This window comes from Takifugu rubripes, chromosome 10 (assembly GCF_901000725.2).
Source record: "Takifugu rubripes chromosome 10, fTakRub1.2, whole genome shotgun sequence".
Taxonomy (NCBI): Eukaryota; Metazoa; Chordata; class Actinopteri; order Tetraodontiformes; family Tetraodontidae; genus Takifugu; species Takifugu rubripes.
Genome location: NC_042294.1, coordinates 11,715,820 through 11,728,654, shown reverse-complemented (window position 1 = coordinate 11,728,654; position 12,835 = coordinate 11,715,820). Strand labels below are relative to the sequence as shown.

At 55.2% G+C, this 12,835-nt stretch overlaps 1 protein-coding gene across 1 annotated transcript; it reads left to right on the top strand.

Moving 5' to 3' along the window:
* The first annotated feature begins 404 nt into the window (after positions 1–404).
* Positions 405–12,794, top strand: LOC101078955 (protein 4.1-like). The gene is given in 30 exon segments (XM_029842719.1): positions 405–534; positions 907–1,021; positions 1,090–1,254; positions 1,403–1,457; positions 1,460–1,506; positions 1,681–1,723; positions 1,798–1,873; positions 1,961–2,082; positions 2,162–2,258; positions 2,337–2,424; positions 3,157–3,201; positions 3,756–3,908; positions 3,995–4,092; positions 4,168–4,343; positions 4,786–4,857; positions 5,293–5,394; positions 5,462–5,607; positions 5,722–5,769; positions 5,843–5,872; positions 5,942–6,124; positions 6,259–6,288; positions 6,405–6,800; positions 8,321–8,410; positions 8,588–8,665; positions 10,316–10,360; positions 10,447–10,539; positions 10,691–10,771; positions 10,879–10,989; positions 11,615–11,717; positions 11,766–12,794. Coding segments are annotated over 28 exon segments (2,745 nt in total). The 5' UTR covers positions 405–534; positions 907–952; the 3' UTR covers positions 11,621–11,717; positions 11,766–12,794.
* The last annotated feature ends 41 nt before the right edge of the window (positions 12,795–12,835 follow it).

Below are 12,835 nucleotides of genomic sequence, written 5' to 3'. Positions count from 1 at the left end.
CGCGCGCGCGCGCGCGCGTTTGTTGCAGCGGGGCTTTCCTGCTGCAGGACGGTCATGTGACAGCTGTTCGGCCGGTTGTGATCAGGTAGATTTACAGAGAAACCAACGATTGTGCTGACGTCACAAAGTATTTTCTGCGGATTCCGTTTGACCCGCTGATCACTCGGAACCGCCGGGATCCACCGGACGCTTCTGGACCTCCCGTCGTTCCCAGGACATCACCGGGGACCACATGGAGTCCATCTTTGTTCACGCTGATCCAGAATCCATGTTTATCTGCTGCTCACTGTCGTAGATTGATGAATGAATCTCCTAATCTGAGATTAAGAGTCGCGATCACTGGTGCAACCAGAAGGTTCTGGGTCCAGATCCACAGGCTTTTGCATGCCCCCCCCCCCCCCCCCCCCATGTGGCCGTGGCTCGGCCCACAGGCCAGGAGACAGGTGACTCTCCCCTGACCTGCAGTCGTGCCCCTCCCCCACGACCCGCTGAGGACCAAGCAGAAGATGGCTGAATCTGATCCGAACTAAACTGGTGCGGCCCGTTTTGGTCCGAGATTATTCTTCATTTTTATCCATCGTTAGATTCCATTTGTGATTCTTTTGAAAACACATCATCATCACCATCACCATCATCATCATCACCATCACCATCATCGGACTGAAACCTAAACCAGATTAGGTCAGAATGTCCCTCCGCACTAATCTCTGTCTGCCCCACCCCATGTTGCCATGGGAACCATTCACCTGACAGCTGGATGGGTCACCGTGGGGATGGACGAGGACAGGGACGCTGTCCCGTGATCATTTTGAGAGGAAACGCTTCACAAAATGATCGTTAACCAAATGAACTCGCGTCTTTAGTGACGACGTGACCTTTGACGTGGGGGTTTTCTCCTTCCCGCAGGATTATCCCACCATCAGCTTCCCTCCTGCTGCACTGGTGAAGCACGATGGCAACGGAAACAGGTGAACCACAGATGTCCAGCCTGGAAGCTGCAGGACGTTCAACACCGAAACAGGTGAAATGAAAGGACAAAGTCGTACAGGAAGCCAGTGGGAGGGTCGAATCTTTACTTCCTGTCTCCAGAACAGGGACGCTGGGGTGTCCCAGACCTTCAACGAGGACTCAACGAGCCACCTGTCCTCCGGTGTACGGATCACCCGATCTCCAGCCAGGAACCCACTGAGCTTCAGGATGATGCAGACCAGAGTGACCCTCCTGGACGGCTCCCTGTTCACCTGCACTGTGGAGGTGAGACCAGCAGAATCAGGTGAGGTGAAGCCTGAGTACAGGCCAGACAGAGGTGGGACACGTGACGACAGGTGCGAGGGTCGCCGGTGAGACGCGTGGAGAAACACACCTGTGTCCTCAAGGACTGAAACCTCTGATGTTTCCGTAGAAACGAGCGCTTGGATTTCAACTGTTTGAAAAAGTCTGTGAACACATGAACCTCCTGGAAAAGACTATTTTGGACTGAGCTTCAGGGATGCTGACAACAACAAGGTGCCTGTCTGTCTGTCTGCCTGCCTGTCTGCCTGTCTGCCTGCCTGCCTGTCTGTCTGTCTGTCTGCCTGTCTGTCTGCCTGTCTGTCTGCCTGCCTGTCTGCCTGCCTGCCTGCCTGCCTGCCTGTCTGTCTGTCTGCCTGTCTGTCTCAACAGTGATTTTTCCTTTTGCAGAACTGGTTGGATCCAGGGAAGGAGATGAAGAAGCAGGTCCGAGGTGCGTAGCTCCGCCCACTCTGGTGTTGACCGCTCCCCTTTATTCCCGTTAATCTCACTTTATTCCTCCACCAGGCGTTCCCTGGAATTTTTCTTTCAATGTCAAGTTTTACCCCCCCGACCCGGCCCAGCTGTCGGAGGACATCACCAGGTGCTCCACTAACCTCCCCGCCCGTCAGTGTCGTCCTGTCATTGTTTAGAAGCGCGCCTGAGGCAGTGTCTTCCTGTCTGTCTTCAGGTACTTCCTGTGTCTCCAGCTGAGACAGGACATCGTTTCTGGCCGGCTTCCCTGCTCGTTTGCCACTCACACGGTTCTGGGGTCCTACACGGTCCAGTCGGAGCTTGGAGACTACGATCCCGGTACCGTCTCTGCAGCTTTCTGCCGCCTTTCTCCGGGTTTTCCCACCAGAACCTGGTGTCACCTGTCTGTTTTCCTCAGATGAATGTGGTCCAGATTACATCAGCCAGCTCAGTTTTGCTCCAAACCAGACCAAAGAGATGGAGGACAAAATCGTGGAGCTGCACAGAACCTACAGGTTGGCCAACGTTGGGTTTGACCGGCTCAGGCGGTGGCGAGCGCGACGCCTCACCGCTGCCTGTGACTGTTCGTTTAGGGGAACGACGCCTGCTGATGCAGAGATGCACTTCCTGGAGAATGTCAAAAAGCTGTCCATGTATGGAGTTGACCTTCACCATGCAAAGGTTAGCGTGATCTGACTGCGCAGCTTCCTGCAGCCCCCCCTGGTGGCGGCGGGGTGTAACTCCAGCTCTCCATCAGTCTGTCCTTTACATTCTCCACTTCCTTTTTAACAGGAATTAACCTACTTTTTAATGATGTCACATTTACAGTCGTTCATCCAGATTTTCACCCTCGTTTCATCACAACACGCCCCCCCCCCCCATCAACAATCGATCATCCCTGTGTATCTGTTTCCGCCTGTTCAGTGTGGCAGTAATGATTTTTCCATTCATTCTGACCCTCATTGATGGCCTCTTCCTGTCAGACAGAATTCCAGCCAAAACAGAGTTTTAAGGAATATTAATCTTTCTAATCCACTCTTCTCTTTTGAATTGAATGAAAGCTGATTGGAGAAGTAGAACCTTCACTTCTTCCAGGAGGAAGCAGGTTGTGACAGGACTAGAGTAGGATTGTAACGTGTGTGGGGACACCTGCTGGACAGAGGGAGAACAGCAGGTGTGAGCAGCATGCTACAAGCTAATCACCTGTTTACCTGCGCATGCCGCCGCCCACCTCACCTCAGAGTGACCGTCAGGTGTCCTGAAGAACAGTCCGACCTTCATCACTTGTTTCCTTAGAACCACCATCACAACAATGTCAACGTTTGGGTTTTTTTTAATGTTCAACGTTAAACTTGGCACAGAGGAGTAAAGTCTGTCTGTCTGTCTGTCCATCTGCCTGTCTGAATGGAGTAGATGGTAGGAAGCCGCTTTGATTGTTTGCCTTCAGCTAGGTCGGAGGTAAGACAGCTACCTGGGCGTAGGTGTGTTTCTGTGTTTGTGGTGAACATCTGGACCTCCATACCAACCTTTTCATGTTCGTGACTTTAGTTTTATCTGTTCTTTTGTCCCAGAACCATCAGTCCCAACCCCTGGATGTTCCCACAGTATCAGCAGTAGTAACCTAGACATCTGTCCATCCTTTGTTTCCATGCCAACTGAAACAAAAGAAGCTTTCTAGATAAAATACCCGTACAAGCATGGTTGGCCTGGCAGCACAGGCGCTAACATCACATCAGCTCAAAAAAGAACCAACAACCTGATGTTTTTGGAGTGGAGAGCTTGTTCAGGAAGCTGTCGCTTCACCATGTTGCTGGTTTTGTCAGGTTCTGGAGGACATCCCATCAGGCTTTTGTTATCCCACTCATAAAGACTGATGTGGAATTACGTCGACTTTTGCATGCTGGTCATGTTGGTCTGTAGAGACGGAGGCTGTTGGGTCGCGACCCGAACAGAGATCAGCCAGACAAACGTCCATCTTTGCATGAAATGAGTGAACGCTGTGTTGTGTGTAGGACTCGGAGGGTGTGGCCATTATGCTGGGAGTGTGCAGTAGTGGTCTGCTGGTCTACAGAGACCGGCTCAGGATCAACAGGTTCTCATGGCCAAAGATCCTCAAGATCTCCTACAAAAGGAACAACTTCTACATCAAGATCCGACCTGGAGAGGTGAGACACAGAGCTGTACCACAGAAGAAGAAAGCTCCGCCTCTGAATGATGGAACCACCTGACCTGCTCTCTCACTTTTGACCAGTTTGACCAGTTTGAGTCGACCATTGGATTCAAGCTGCTGAACCACAGAGCCGCGAAGCGCCTGTGGAAGGTGTGCGTGGAGCATCACTCCTTCTTCAGGTCAGTCTGAGTCCGGGGTCTTCACAGGTGTTGTGAGATGTGCCGGTGTCACGTGTTCCGTCCCTCCGTCCCCAGGCTCATGTCTCCGGAGGAAACCCCCAAGAAGACCTTGTCTCTTGGGTCCAAGTTTCGTTACAGCGGCCGGACTCAGATTCAGAGTCGCCGAGCGAGTGCTCAGATCTCCAGACCTCCGCCCAGTTTCCCACGATGCAGCAGCAGGAGGAGCCTGCTGAGCCGGAGCCTGGACGGAGGTACTGACCCTGCTGCTGCTCCAGCTTGGTGTACCGGGTCTGCCACTGGTTCTGCCCAGTATTGATGGACCTGCTGGTACCAGTAACACCAGCAGCTGAACAGTCCCAGTACACCTCCCCCTCATAGGTCTGGTGGCCTCTGTGGTCCTGTGGTGGTACCAGTACCTGCCCCACCAATTTGCCCCAGCTGGGGGTACTGGGAATATTCAGTGGTCCAATTGCAGTGAGGTATCGTTGCTGTGTGCAGAGTTCAGTCCGTGGTCGTGTTGGACCTGCTGGCTCCAGCGCGGACCAGGTCCATGCTGGTGGACAGCAGACGGACCCGGTCCAGCTCCCCCGGCTGGACCGGGCTGTACCGGGTGCTTTGTGGTGTTGTGCTCATGTTTTGCTGCTGGTTCTATTCCCGCTGGTATTATTGATGGTGATTCTGATTGGTCCTCAGCTTCGAGGGCCGCGTCCTCTTTGATCGGGTCCCCAGTCTTCACATCGTCCCCCAGAGCCAACGGTGGTTCAGGTAGAGTTCCCTCCGGCGCCGTTGCTGAACAGGGCTGCTGTGCTGCTCCTGCGTGACTGGCGGCTGTGCTGTGTTGCTCCTGTGGTCAGAGCTCCATCCTGGAACAGGTGGAACACCAACAGGAGCACAGAGCAATGAGTGCCTTCCTACCTGTCTCCTACCTGTTCTGATGAGGCTCCGCCTCCTTTCAGGAAGGAGGTCTGACTCTTTAGAAGGCTTTATTAACGTTAACAGATGTGTAATAACTGCTGAAGGCCCTGAATGCAGACTGGCTGAGTGACCTTTGAGTGACCTTTGCATGACCCCTGAGTTCACCGGCGCTGTGATGCTTCTGCACAACCCAGAAATGATTTGATTGGTTCCTACAGCGCGTGTGTGTGTCTGTGTGTGTGTGTGTGTGTGTGTGTGTGTGTGCGCGCACCTGCGTGCTTACAGATATGGGGGCGGGGCTGTATGGAGCGTTCAAGTTTACCACCAGTGATGTCATCACCACGGTAACACCTGAGAAGATGATGGAGGAGAAGAGGGCGGAGCAAGGTACACCAATGAGTGGAGGGCAAAGGTAACGGGCACACCTGTTGACTCCTCCTCTCCGCACCTGTAGAGGAAGAGGTGTTGCTTTTGGAGATGGTGCAGACGAAACCAGTGGAAGACAAAGAGGACGAGGAGCAGGTGGAGGTGGAGGTGGAGGTGGAGGACACCAAGGACCTGACCGTCTCCCAGCAGAGTCTCCAAAGACACGACACCAAGGTGGAGTGGCTCACCTGTCCTTCACCTGTCGCGCGCGTCCCCCATCATTTGACCCTCCGCATGTGTCTGTGCTGTCTCACCCGTGTCACTTCCTGTCCACCTGTCCCCCGACAGACCGAGCTGACGGACACAGTGGTGGACGGAGACATGACGGCGACAGAGGTGCAGAAAAAGACCAGGTGACCCATTATACTGTCTCAGCGAGCTCCTTTTGACGTGTCTCTCTCCCCGCCAGTCTGATCAGGACGAAGACCTGAAGACTCAGGTACGTCTGCGTGCACCTGTGTGGCGTCTGTGCCCGTCTCGTCTCTGACGCCGCTCTCCGGATGTTCAGGACACCGTTGGGAGTCCAGAGGAGGAGCAGCAGCCTCAGAGCTCCATCAGCGTGCTCAGACGCTCTTTCTTTGAGGGCGGGGCCAAGCAGGGGGGGGCGGAGACGGAGTGGGAGAAACGCCTGGCGTCCTCACCTCTGCGACATCTGGACTCCCCCATGATCGAACCGCTGGACCCAGAGGAGGTGAGGTCACACCTGAGTCCCACAAATGGGGAACTCGCCACAGGTACTAGCCTGTCCTCTTCCTGTTGTCATTGATGGGACGTCTGTCTGTCTGCCTGTCTGTCTGCCTGCCTGTCTGTCTCTCTGTCTGTCAGGCTGTCCCCCTGAAATGCAGCCCATCGGTGGTAGGTTGAACACTGTCTCTCTCCTCGGTCCTACCGGCGCCCCCTACTGGGGTCCTACCTGTGTCGTGGTTAAACAGACATGTGTGTGTTTGATGTTGCACACCTGTGCGCTGCAGGAGGGCGGAGCCATAACAGAGCAAGCTCCCCCTCGCCCAGTCAGAGAGAAGAGCTACACTGAGGGGCAGAGCTACGACACTGCCTCTGGCAGGGTCGTCACCATGACGAGCAGTGACACCTGCTTTACCGTTACCATGGAAACGGACTGGGTGGGCCGGCAGGTCAGAGGTGTGCCACGTCCCACGGCTGATGATCTCGTGGCGGGTGGAGGACTGATGCCAATCACAGAGGTGAAGACGCCGACCTCGCCCGTGGAGCTGCGCCCGGGGATGTGCGACGCTGTCCGTGATGTCACCGGTGGGGGGGGGGCTCCACTCCTGTTGCCCAGCGCCCTCCCTGACCAGCTAAAGCCCACCCACGCTCCCGCTCACCTGCCCCCGTCCATGACCAGCGTGGTATGCTGAGTGTTTAGATGGTTGGCATGGAATCAAGCATGAGGGGGGGGGGCTGGATATGGCCTCACCTGAGCCGCTTCATACTGGCCCCTTCATATAGGTGCAGGGCACTTGTCACCTCACGGTCCTCACGTGACTCTACTATCACGTGACCCTTGTCACTTGTTCTGCTGTCTGCCTGTTGCGTGTAGTTCCTCAGTGGCCCGGCAGGGGGCAGTGTGAGGCGCCTGCTGCTTGGGTTCTCACTGGCACGTGGATCCATAAAGGGAACTGGTTCCCGTGTCAGTGCGGGTGCTCAGTCGCACACGACGCAGATAATGATGCCGCGCACGCTGCTGTGCTGCTGCGTAGCCAGATTAATGCTGAGATTTCCTAAACTACCGCTCCAGTGGGCTTATTGGACAGTTTCTGTGGTCGTAGCTGGTTAAATTATAAATAAATTATAATGTCAAATATCATATAATAATTTTACAAGAACTAATATCGCACAGGTGTTACTCTGGAAGCTCTGAGGTGAAAATCAGGTGTGATAGTTCACATTGTTCTGATTGAGATCCGCTCGTCTTTAATGAGAATAAATATTCTTGTTGCGTCTTTAAGTAACTTTCTAACTTCAACTGGGACAAATTGATTTTCATTCGTCTGAGAGATGTAAATGTTAATAATTGAGATTCTAATTGCACTAAATGAACACGCAGGTGACTAATTAGCAGGTGTTCCACATGAATGATCTCTTCATGGATCCGTGTTTGTTGCTCCAGTAGAACTGAGGCGGAGCAGCAACGTCACATGTGCTTCCGGCTGCTTCCTGATTGGCTGGCTGCTCTCTCCCTGCTCCTCCTTTCCTCTAATCCATTTTAGTTACAAGCAGGATTTTAGTGCAAAATAGACACAAAAGATGGAAAAAGAAATGTAAATGTAAAGCATAACAACTAAATGGTCCATCCGTGCACACCTGTGTAACGTGCACCAACGGGGGTCAGCTGACGTGAGCGGTCGGGGGGGTGAAGACCTGCAGGAGCTGTGAGGAACGATGAGGAACGATGGTTTCAAAAGCAAACCACCGTGGAGCCACAAACCCGTCCAGGGCGCTACAGCCCCCCCCAACTTGTTTTAGGAAGATCTCCTTCCAGTTTTACCTCAGATCTCTGTCATCTGTCCTCGTTTTTCTCGTTACCATGGAGATGCAACCAGGGATGGATCAAAGGAACCTTTGTGTTCGTACATCGGAAAGACCAAAAACGCCCTTGTCAATGATCTACTTCATGGTGCAACTCACCAACTCACCTGACAGCATCTAACACCAGTCACAGCTAACACGCTAACACCCCCCCCTCCTCCCCCACCCATCCCCCTGCATGGCTCATTGAGTGTTTAGAAAAACAGAAATTGGCTTGTTTGTGTGTCTGTCTAACGTGTGTGTGTGTGTGTGTGTGTGTGCGTGTGTGTGTGGTGTGAGCGTGTGTGCGTGTGTGTGTGTGTGTGTGTGTGTGTGTGTGTGTGTGTGTGTGTGTCCTAAGCCATCGTTCACTGAAATGTCTCCTGAGCTCGCTGCCCTGCTGAGGTCAGCCAACGAACAAAAAACCTTCAGGGAACTCAACCTGATGAAGGTACCCGTCTGCCCCCCCGCTCCCCCCATGTCCCCCCCCGCTCCCCCCATGTCCCCCCCCCCTCCCCCATGTCCCCCCCCTCCGTCCCCCCTGTCCACCCCCCCCCCCCCCCCGTGTCCCCCCCCTTCCCTCCTCCGAGTGTCTCTCTGAATCACAGTTGTTTACTTCCTGTTTCAGACATCGGAGAAGATGGAAACAGTCCTCCTGATGTCGGAGTCATGTGACCAGGATCAGCAACTGGGACCTGAGCCTCAGGTAGCAGTGGCATCTGTTGTAGGCCCGCCCCCCCAAAACCCCCCGCCCCCACCACCAGGGGTGGTTGATGATGTCATAGAGGACTGGGGGAGGAATAACAGCGTGGAGGTCGGTGATGAAGAGGTCAGCTATGGCAAACAGGACAGCAGCGACGAGTCTAGTGACGCTAGCGAAGATGCTATCAGTGTGTTAGCGCAGGCAGCCGTAGCTGAAGTGATAGAGGTAGCGGTGAGCCAGGCTCAGCATTCAGCCAGCGATGCTAACCAGGATAGCAGCGATGCTAACCAGGATAGCAGCGATGCTAACCAGGATAGCAGCGATGCTATCCTGGTTAGCATCGCTGCTGAGCATGAAGTCAGCGGTAGCATGGAGGACTACAGCCCCAGACCCCTCTCTGCTCTGGGCTCGGAGCCGGAGGGCGAAGAAGACTTTCCTGACTCTGACGAGTCGGAGGACGAGGGGGGGTGGGCGACTGGACAGCCAGCCTCCCCCCCACCTCTGCCCCGCCCCCCACCCAGTGGCTCAGCCAGTCAGGTGCAGGCGTCCGTCTACAGGGAGGAAGATGATGATGACCAAGAGGTAACATGTCAAACACATGTGCCCGATCTGAACCTGCCCCAGTGGTCCCTGCCCCGGTGGTCCTGCCCCGGTGGTCCTGCCCCGGTGGTCCTGCCCCAGTGGTCCCTGCCCCGGTGGTCCCTCTCCCAGTGGTCCCTGCCCCGGTGGTCCCTGCCCCAGTGGTCCCTCTCCCAGTGGTCCCTGCCCCGGTGGTCATTGCCCCGGTGGTCCTGCCCCGGTGGTCCTGCCCCGGTGGTCCTGCCCCGGTGGTCCCTGCCCCGGTGGTCCCTGCCCCAGTGGTCCCTCTCCCAGTGGTCCCTCTCCCAGTGGTCCCTGCCCCGGTGGTCATTGCCCCGGTGGTCCCTGCCCCGGTGGTCATTGCCCCGGTGGTCCCTGCCCCGGTGGTCCTGCCCCGGTGGTCCCTGCCCCGGTGGTCCTGCCCCAGTGGTCCCTGCCCCAGTGGTCCCTGCCCCGGTGGTCCCTGCCCCGGTGGTCCCTGCCCCAGTACCCGATCTGAACCTGCCCCAGTGGTCCCTCTCCCAGTGGTCCCTCTCCCAGTGGTCCCTGCCCCGGTGGTCATTGCCCCGGTGGTCCCTGCCCCGGTGGTCCTGCCCCGGTGGTCCTGCCCCAGTGGTCCCTGCCCCAGTGGTCCCTGCCCCGGTGGTCCCTGCCCCGGTGGTCCCTGCCCCAGTGGTCCCTGCCCCAGTGGTCCCTGCCCCGGTGGTCCCTGCCCCAGTACCCGATCTGAACCTGCCCCGGTGGTCCCTGCCCCGGTGGTCCCTGCCCCAGTACCCGATCTGAACCTGCCCCAGTGGTCCCTGCCCCAGTGGTCCTGCCCCAGTGGTCCCTGCCCCGGTGGTCCCTGCCCCAGTACCCGATCTGAACCTGCCCCAGTGGTCCCTGCCCCAGTGGTCCTGCCCCAGTGGTCCCTGCCCCGGTGGTCCCTGCCCCGGTGCCAACTGACCCAATACCCCGTCCCCCCCCACAAGGTTGCTCCCAGGCAGAACTCGTCCCTGAAGTTTCCCTTTTCTGGAACTTTTAGAGATTAAAGTTAAAGTTCCTCTGAGTTGACTCTCACCTTTTCACTGACAGGAAGTTCCCGTGATGAGGAGGACGTTGACGTACGAAGCTCCAGGGGTGAGTGCGGCTGATCCCGCATGGGTCCGTGACCTTGATGTGACCTTGGGTTGAGAGCACAAACCAATGACGTGGGTTCCTTTCAGGGTGACTCGAGCCCCCCGACGGGTCTCCTGCTGAGCTCGCAGACCTTCACTGCTGAGACCTCCAACACCACCACCACCACGCACATCACAAAGGTAACTGCCCCCCCCAGGAATGACGTCTGACCCTCCTGGACCTCCTCCTGCTCTCATTCTGAGGGGAACCTCCTCCTGGAGAGCTCAGGATAAACCTCATTTATTTATGACTGAAGATGAAAAGCTAAAATAAAAACCGCCTCCCCTTCAGATGTTAAAAGGCGCCATGTCGGAAACCAGGATTGAGAAGAGAATCGTGATATCTGGAGACACCGACATCGACCACGACCAGGTAACCACCTCTTTTTCCCGATGTCATGGACTTAAGCTGAGCCAGGCGGCTGGACCAGGACCACGACCGGTCCTGGTCCAGGTTCTGACCCTGTGTCTCCGTTCAAGGCTCTGGTCACGGCGCTCAGTGAGGCTCGGCGGCAGCACCCCGAGCTGTCGGTCACGCGTGTTGTCATCCATAAAGAAACAGAGGTGTCCCCCGATCATGTGACCTCACAGGTAACCGGAGTGGTCACGGGGTCGTCCGGCTGCTGCATGGCTGCCTTGTGAACGCCTCTGCATGTTCCATCAATCAGACGTGTTCTTTCCTTCCTCCTCGGGGCCGTGTGGTCACCGAAGGCTAATCTGGCTAAGGCTAATCTGGCTAAGGCTAATCTGGCTAAAGATAATCTGTCAATTTGATTTTTTTATATGAAAAGACAGGAAGTCCTTTGAAATGGTTCTGTTGGCCATAAATGCTGCTTAACTTGAGCTGTCCATGCAAAGTTCCGACTGCTCGTGCAGCATCGCACCGCTCCTACTCGCCCTCATTCCAGATGCGTTGATGAGTCAGCAGTTTTTCTTTCAACATCTGTAACGTCAGCCACAGATGTGGTGGCCAAAAATGAAACGGTTGACCACCAGGTGTCACGCCATCGCCATCTTCCTCTTTAGTTTGGTATGAAACTGAGATAAAACCTCTGAAATAAAGCTAGCTTCATTAGCTTTGAAGCAAATTTTAGGTCATGCTAACACCATCTGATGTTGCACAGCAGCTGAGAGCTAAGAAGCTATGCTAACTAACCCTCAACTTGGAATTAGTTAACAGATTTTCAGCCATTTGTTTCTGCTGTTTCTCTTTCAGGATTGACGAGAGTGGACTCTGGAATTATGGGAGCTGTAGTCCAACATGCATCCGCCTCCGTACCCACCAGCACCAGACCAGAGGACACGTAACCCCACCATTACCCCCCCCCCCCCCCCCCCCCCCCCCCCCCCCCCCCCCCCCCCCCCCCCCCCAGGCCACCACAGAACAGGTGTCATCAGGACTCAGATCTAAAGCTGGACTGCATCATTTGCTTCCTGCACCTGGCTCCGCCCACAGGTGACAGGTGTTTTCTGCCAAATATTGTACGAAACGAAGAGCAGCTTTATGAAACGTGCAGCAAAGTAACCTGTGTGACCGGGTGAGGTCACCTGATTCCCGTCTCCACTGCAATGTAAATAGTAGCATGAAAGTTAGCACTGCTCACTGGTATTACAATGTAATTACAACGTTAAAAAAAAACACCTGACATCAGAATGTAGTTTAGCTGATCGTTTATGTTTTAGAGTTATTAAAGTAAGATAGAGCCTGCAAATGGGAGTCACCTGTATGACCTTCTCAAACCGGACCTCACACACCTGCCCAGGTGTTATTACACGCTCAGCCCTCCCCCAGGTGTTATTACACGCTCGGCCCTCCCCCAGGTGTTATTACAGACTCGGCCCTCCCCCAGGTGTTATTACACGCTCGGCCCTCCTCCAGGTGTTATTACACGCTCGGCCCTCCCCCAGGTGTTATTACAGCCTCGGCCCTCCCCCAGGTGTTATTACAGACTCGGCCCTCCCCCAGGTGTTATTACACGCTCGGCCCTCCCCCAGGTGTTATTACAGCCTCGGCCCTCCCCCAGGTGTTATTACACGCTCGGCCCTCCCCCAGGTGTTATTACAGACTCGGCCCTCCCCCAGGTGTTATTACACGCTCGGCCCTCCTCCAGGTGTTATTACACGCTCGGCCCTCCCCCAGGTGTTATTACAGACTCGGCCCTCCCCCAGGTGTTATTACAGACTCGGCCCTCCCCCAGGTGTTATTACAGACTCGGCCCTCCCCCAGGTGTTATTACAGACTCGGCCCTCCCCCAGGTGTTATTACACGCTCGGCCCTCCCCCAGGTGTTATTACACGCTCGGCCCTCCCCCAGGTGTTATTACACATAGATTGACCACTCTCCTCATTGTTAATTTTTTTCTTCTTTCTAAAATAAAAATTCAGATAAAGTTGAACGATGTTTTTTTAATGACCGTTAACGATGAGAACCTGAAAG